General features: G+C 54.5%; 1 protein-coding gene across 13 annotated transcripts in view; it reads right to left on the reverse strand.

Annotated features, from left to right (window-relative positions):
• Window positions 1-7,915, reverse strand: part of DNM2 (dynamin 2) — a 105,887-nt gene that overhangs the window by 58,162 nt on the left and 39,810 nt on the right. For all 13 annotated transcript variants that reach the window (XM_017952194.2, XM_003914897.2, XM_009193488.3 and 10 more), the window contains exon 2: window positions 6,242-6,315. In XM_017952194.2, coding sequence (XP_017807683.1) covers window positions 6,242-6,315 — 74 coding nt within the window. The remainder of the gene's footprint in view (window positions 1-6,241; window positions 6,316-7,915) is intronic.

Genomic DNA, 7,915 nt, shown 5'->3' on the forward strand with positions numbered 1-7,915 from the left:
CAGCTGGGAAGACCTGCCTTCAACCCGACAGACAAGACAGCAGGGTTTGGGGAGGTGAGGAGAGGGAGCGAGGGAGGTGAGGAGAGGGAGCGAGGGAGGAGAGTTTTCGGGGTGCCTCGTGGCTTCACAGCCTAGCGACGCCCAGCTCCGGGTTCCTACCCTTCTCTCGGCACCTCAGTTTCCCCAAAATGCAATGACACAGAACCCAGTGCCGGGGCTCCCATACAACTGCGATCAAATCCCACCGGGAGCACACAGGCGGCTCAGAGGTTAGTCTCAGGGAACCTGCAGGGGCTGAGCTAGGGTCCCAGTGCTTTGCACACTGGGGCTCTGCCCTGATCTTCTCACTATTCCCCCAGCAAAGAACACAATGACCAGGCTGGCCCTGAAGGCAAGGAGAGGAGCTCTGCCTTTCCCAAACCTGGCATTGGCAGGCGTGACCGGGAGGAACAACTTGGGAATCAGCCACCATCAGAAGACCCTAGCTACCACGCCAACAGGCAGGATCCAGTCATGCAGGACTTCCAGAGCCTTCAGCAGATCAAGAAGTGGGCCCAGCACACAGCACTTCCCATGCCCATTTAGCCCTCGAGTTCTCTCTAATCCGAGACAATACGCAAACATCTCCCGGTCCAGGACACATTGTCACTGGGAAGGTGACAGCCTGAGCAGGCATCCCAGCCAGCCCTGGCCTGACGCACACCAGCTTGATTAACTCTCCAGATACAAGGCTGCAGATGGAATGGCAGAGTGATGGGTCGGGCTCACCAGGGAAGGAGCTTGGAAGAGTAACCCCCATCACTTCCCACCCACTAGGCAAGAAGGGGCACAGCACCAGCCCTTTGAGCTCGCTCACTCAGCCCGTGCCTGTGGAGCACCCGCTCGGCGCCAGGTCCTGTGCTGGGCAGAGCCGATCGGCATGCCTGCCCTTGTGTGCTGGCGCAGAGAGAGACCATTAAGAAAAAACAAGAACAAGATAACTCGTGCTGCCGGGGAAGGAAGGCGGCAAGTGACCAGGTGGGGGTGAGCAGCAGAGACACTGGCACGTAGGGGACAGGGCATTCCAGGCGGGCAGCACAGTGAGCACAGAGGCCCAGCAGTGGGAACCAGCAAGCTGGGCCTGAGAATCAGGAGGGAGATGGATGGCGGCAGTGGCTGGGGACCAGGAGGAGGTGAGGTCCCAGAGACTGGCAAGGGCCACAAGGCCTTGAGAAGGAGGCTCCATTTGCTTCTGAGGCCAGTGGGAAGCCCTGGAGCCAGGTCCTGACATCTCTTCCCTGGTTCCTGTGAGCACACTAAAGGCCAGTTCAAGGCCAAGGGCGGTGGGAGGGGTGGCTCACAGGGCCTCACTGCACATTCCACACAGGAACAGTCCCGGGCACCTAGAGTTTACAGGGCTGCTTCCCAATGAGGGCAGGGTTCACCTACGGGCCACCAAACTTCCTGGTGGCTATGGTCTTAGTAATGTTTAAACTTCTATGGCTAGAAGTTATGGTTCACTGGAGACGGTTGGAATGAGGGCAAGCTGGGCCACACCGGGCATCGCGGGAACCAGAGGGGAACACGGGCCGCGCCGCGGGGGCCCTGTCTTTGGACATCAGGCCTCACAAAGAGACAGCCATACCACAGCCAATGGGGTGCCATGGCCACGACGGCAGTGCCACCATCACCCCCATTTTATAGATGAAGCCACCAAGGCACAGAAAGGGAAGTCACTTTACCAAGTCCCGGGCCAGTAAAGGGTGGCAGCCTGGCTCTGAGTTTGGTCACAGAGAGCCAGCTTCCAATCCCTAGGAACCACATGGTCTGGTGCATACCCCACAAGGCCCCGCCAGCCCAGCAATCACCAATGCCTGCAATGTGTTCATTTTCCTCTCCTGTTAGTAGGGCGTTCTACCTCCCACCCACCTCCCCCAGCCGGGGTGCCTATGCTGCTTAATGCCTCGCCTGGAAGATAGTCTGGACTGCCTGGCATCTGCCAGCACCACCAGGGCCAGGCCCCCATCGCCTCTTGCCTGGCGCCATGCCAGCCTCCCTGCCACTCCCTATCCCCACTCCCTGCTTGCATTCTGGTCCCTGACTGTCCCTCCTGAACATGGCGGCCAGTGGTCTCCCCACATTATGCATGCCACCCCAGCTCCCACTGCCCAAATCCTCAACATGCCTGCCAGTCCCAGTCCCTCCTGCCTTCTGGCCCCTCCCCAGCCTCACTGCCTCCCCTCACCGCTTTGCTAATGCTGTTTCCCTACCTAGAATGTTCTCTCTAGGTCCCCAATCCCAAGGTGAATCCAACAGACACTCACAGGCTGGGGCTTGGGGGCTGGGGCCACGCCAGGTGCTCACACTGCCTCCCTGGAGATCAGCTAAGGCCTAGCACCGAGTGGGCACCTACTTGGAGCAATAAGAGACTGGAGCCTGGCCGGGCGCAGGGGCTCACCCCTGTCATCCCAGCATTTTGGGAGGCTGAGATGGGAGGATCACTTGAGGCCAGGAGTTCAAGACCAGCCTGGCCAATGTGGTAAAACCCCGTCTCTACTAAAAATACAAAAATTAGCCAGGCTGGGTGGCATGTGCCTATATAGTCCCAGCTATTTGGGAGGCTGAGGCAGAAGAATTGCTTGAACCTGGGAAGTGGAGGCTGCAGTGAGCCAAGATCGTGCCACTGCACCCCAGCCTGGGCCACAGAGCAGGACCTTGTCTCAAACAAACAAACAAACAAAGGAGAGTGAGACTGAAAATGCCATGATCAGGCGGGGCTGAGGGGTGCAAGCTGGGAGGCAGGAAAGAACCCCACCCATGTGGGACACCCCTGGAACTCTCTTTTGAATCAGCCCAACAGGATGCAACTATGTATCCACCTCTACCACAGCTGCCACACCCACCCCCCACCTGCCCCCACCCCTTCCAGCACCTACTCCTGGCCTCCTCCAGGGCACGGGCCTCAGCACTGGCCCCTGTGGTCCCTTTTCCACCAACAGCCACAGGGATCTGGTCAAGTCACACCTTGGCCTAAGGCCACATTCCCCCAAGAGTTGGCTTAAGGGTGGGCTTTAAAGACAATGTTCCCATGTGCCCTAAGGCAAGTGGTCAGGAAGCCTCGGCTCCCTCCTCTGTAAGGTGGGGACAGACATCAGGAACCCACCATCGTTCATCTGGGTCAGGCACTGGGCAGGTCTGCGCTCTGTGCTCCCTCCTGGCCAAGGCTCTCTGCCTGCTTCTCTCCCCTCCGCCCCGACATGTATTAAATAACGTGTTCTTCAAGGTTAACAAGGTGGTGTTATTGTCATCACTGTCCAGACAGGAAATACAGTGCCGGTCCCTCCCTAGAAGCCGGGTTGGGAACCTGGGCAGTCTCCGCTCCAAGCCTAAACCAAGCAGGGCAGGCTCTCCCAGTGGTGTGGCCAGGAACTAGCAGCATCACCAGGGACTTATTAAAAATGCAGTTTGCAGCCGGGCCTGGTGGCTCACGCCTATAATCCACGCCTATAATCCCACACTTCGGGAGGCCGAGGTGGGCAGATCACTTGAGCTCAGGAGTTCCAGACCAGCCTGGCCAACACAGTGAAACTCCATCTTTACTAAAAACACAAAAAATTAGCCGGGCGTGGTAGCTCGCGCTGTAGTCCCAGCTGCTCAGGAGGCTGAGGCACAAGAATCGCTTGAACCTGGAAGGCGGAGGTTGCAGTGAGCCGAGATCACCCGCCACTGTACTCCAGCTTGGGTGACAGAGTGACACTCCGTCTCAAAAAAATATACACATAAATAAAATAATAAAATAAAATAAAATAAAAATGCAGTTTGCACATCTGACCCCCATCCTGCTCAATGGGAAACAGAAAACTACCAAGACTGATCTCCACAGTGACTTTCAGGACTCTGGGGTTGCCCATTCCTGGCACAGCTGATTGAACGCCTGAACCCAGAGGTGGCAGCCCATTGGCCCATCGGTGGCATACAAAATGGCAGAGCTCATAAAGAGGAGGTGGCGGGCCAATCGGCTGCTGTCTCTCACTGGAGCTACGCCTTCTCGCCAGGTTGGGCGGGACCAGAGGATGAAAGTGAGGAGGCTTGGGAGGCCAAGCTGAGAGCCAGCGTTGAGGTCAGATGTGCCTGGATGCAAGTCCCAGATCTGGGGCCCGCTGGAAAGGCAGGCAACCTGGCTAAACCTCAGTTTCCCCATCTGTAGAATGGGTGTGTGTGTGTCAGCTGCCTTCCCAGTGTGAGAGTGTTTAAAAGGGCCACAAGGAGACATCAACACAAACTGAGTGTTGAACGCCCAACACTCTATCCCAAGATCCTTCCCAAGGGGTTTACAGCTGGGATATACACACACCTCATGTCAGCCTCAGGTAGGAAGAATAGAAATACACTGAGACCAGGGAGGGAAAGAACAGGAAAAAATCCACACATAGGTCATACTATATTCAACAAGCTGGGTCTCCCTAAAAGTCAAAGTCTGATTAAAAAGCAATGGTAAGGCCGGGCGCGGTGGCTCAAGCCTGTAATCCCAGCACTTTGGGAGGCCGAGATGGAAGTAGGATCCGCGAGGTCAAGATCGAGACCATCTGGCTAACCCGGGTGAAACCCGTCTCTACTAAAACTACAAAAACTAGCGAGGCCAGTGTGAGCTGTAATTCTTCTCGGGATGCTAGAGGCAGGAGAATAAGTGAACCAGGGGCCGGGGCTGATGAGCTGAGATCTGGCCACTGCACTCCAATATACTGGGTGACAGAGGCCGAGACTCCGTCTCAAAAAAAAAAAAAAAAGCAATGGCTGGGCGCGGTGGCTCACGCCTGTAATCCCAGCACTTTGGGAGCCCCAGGTGGGCGGATCACGAGGTCAAGAGTTCAAGACCAGCCTGACCAACATGGTGAAACCCCATCTCTACTAAAATTACAAAAATTAGCCGGACATGGTGGCACGCACCTATAGTCCCTGCTACTCGGGAGGCTGAGGCAGGAGAATCGCTTGAACCCAGGAGGCAGAGGTTGCAGTGAGCCGAGATCACGCCACTGCATTCCAGCCTGCTGACAGAGCGAGACTTCGTCTCAAAATAAATAAATAAATACATGAAATAAAAAATAAAAAGCAGTGGTGGAGGGCTGGCACGATGGTTCATGCCTATAATCCCAGCACTGTGGGAGGCTCAGGCAGGACAATTGCTTGAGGCCAGGAGTTCAAGACCTGCCTGGGTAACATACTGAGACTCTCATCTCTACAAAAAAAAAATCAGTTGGGTATAGTGGTGTGTGCAACTGTAGTCCTAGCTACCCAAGAGGCTGAGGCAGGAGGATTGCTTGGGCCCAGGAGATCGAGGCTGCAGTGAGCTATGACTATACCACTGCACAGCCTGGGGAACAGAGTGAGATGCTGTCTCTTTAAAAAAAAAAAAAAGTGATTATGGGGAGGCTGCTTTAGTGAAAAGAGAAGAAGAGATAACAAAAGAGTATAGGATGGGATTAAGCAGAGCAGCTGTAACACCAGCCAGATATCTGGGGGACAACTGGTGACATGCTGAGTAGGGACTGGGACGTGGGTGACATGCAGGAATGACTCCTTCTCTGGGGTATGATTCTGGGACTGTGTAGGCAGGTGTCTTTATTGCACGGGGAGGTGCACTGGGGCGTGAAGGACGGATGTGTCACCATGTCTGCTACTGACTTTGAAAGGGTTCAGCAAAATCGGTTTATCTATGACATATGGAAAGCACACATGGGGCCGGTGCGGTGGCTCACGCCTGTAATGCCAGCACTTTGAGAGGCCGAGGTGGGAGGATCACTTGAGGTCAGGAGTTTAAGACCAGCCTGGCCAACACGGTGAAACTCTGTCTCTACTAAAAATACAAAAAAATTAGCCAGTCATGGTGGCGGACGCCTGTAATCCCAGCTACTTGGGAGGCTGAGGCGGAAGAATCGCTGGAACCCAGGAGGCGGAGGTTGCAGTGAGCCGAGATCGCATCACTGTACTCCAGCCTGGGTGACAGAGTAAGACTCTGTCAAAAAAAAAAAAAAGAAAGCACACATGGCACCTGGAATGGCATTCTGGTCACAGCTGAGGGCTTGCAGTGTGGGTGTGTAAGTGTTCACTGAGCCGTTTTTCAACTTCCTCACACATGTGGACCATGTGAATTCAATGTCCAATGACAGGCCAGGACCCAAGTTCCACCCTCCGCCCCCAGTTCCTCCTGGCCACCACACATCCACATCCACTTCCTGCTGAACCTCAGGCCACCCCACCTTACCTGTTTTTGAGAAGATGAGCTGCAGAATGAGAGGCCGCCGGGTGACGATTCCTGAACCGCGGGGGAGGAAGTCCCTGTGAGGGGGGAAAGGGACAGAAATTACTCACGCGTCCGGATTGAGGGGAGGAAGTGTGACCACATGTGGTGGAGCAACTCTGTCTTGCAATTTGGGTGACCTCAGCAAAGGCACCAACCTCGGCTGGGCCCTGGGGAATGCTCTGGTCTTGGAGAGTCCTGAGGTCTGAAGAGCTCAGGAGGGTCTGCATGGAATGTCATGGTGACCAGAACCCTTTCCCTCTGGCAGGCTGTGCCCCACCCCTAGCACTCCCAGGGGGCCCATTCCCTGGTATGTATTTGTTACATTTCCCCCATACCCAGGAGATCAACACACTTCCTATGTGTTTTAAATCAACACGATGCCACATGCATATGGGTAAAATACAAGGAAAGTTATTGAAGACAAAATACGATGTGTTTCATGTCCAGAAAAGTCACATCTACAGAAGCAGGAGACGGAGCAGTGGATACCTGGATGTGGGAACAGGGGGTGACTGCCAATGGAGGGGAAGGAGCTTTCTGGGGTGATGAAAATGTTCCACATGTGGACTAAGGTGACGTTTACTAAAATTAAATGTAAAAGCCTGGACAAGACAGTAAGACCCCATCTCTATAAAAACTAAACTAAAGTAAACTAAAATTAGCTGGGTGTAGTGGCCCATACCCGTGGTCCCAGCTACTAGAGAGGCTGAGAGAGGAGGATGGCATGAGCCCAGGAGACTGAGGTTGTACTGAGCCACGACTGCACTACTGCACTCCAGCCTGGGCAATAGAATGAGACTCTGTGTGAAAAAAAAAAAAAAAAACAAGGGCTGTAAAATGATTAAAGACCATTAATTCTGAAATAGATCAATTTCGCGGAATGTAAATTACCACTCAATAGAGCGGTTTTTTTTTTTTTTTTTTTTTTTTTTTGAGACGAAGTCTCGCTCTGCCGCCCAGGCTGGAGTGCAGTGGCCGGATCTCAGCTCACTGCAAGCTCCGCCTCCCGGGTCCACGCCATTCTCCTGCCTCAGCCTCCCGAGTAGCTGGGACTATAGGCGCCCGCCACCTCGCCCGGCTAGTTTTTTGTATTTTTTAGTAGAGACGGTGTTTCACCGTGTTAGCCAGGATGGTCTTGATCTCCTGACCTCATGATCCACCCGTCTCAGCCTCCCAAAGTGCTGGGATTACAGGCGTGAGCCACCGCGCCCGGCTCAATAGAGCTGTTTAAGAAAAATACATATCCTGGCCAGGTGCAGTGGCTCACGCCTGTAATCCCAGCACTTTGGGGAGGTCGAGGTGGGTGGATCACTTGAGGTCAGGAGTTCGAGACCAGCCTGGCCAACATGGCAAAACCCCGTCTCTACTAAAAATACAAAAATTATCCAAGTGTGGTGGCACGCCCCTGTAATCCCAGCTACTCAGGAGGCTGAGGCAGAAGAATCGCTTGAACCCGGGAGGTGGAGGTTGCAGTGAGCTGAGATCATGCTACTGCACTCCAGCCTGGGCAACAGAGCAAGACTCCATCAAGGAAAGAAGGGAAGGGACAGACGGGAGGGAGGGAAGGAGGGAGGGAGGGAGGGGGAGGAAAGAAGGAAGGAAGGAAGGAAGGACAGACGGACGGATGGAAAGGAC

This window comes from Papio anubis, chromosome 20, assembly GCF_008728515.1.
Source record: "Papio anubis isolate 15944 chromosome 20, Panubis1.0, whole genome shotgun sequence".
Lineage (NCBI taxonomy): Eukaryota > Metazoa > Chordata > Mammalia > Primates > Cercopithecidae > Papio > Papio anubis.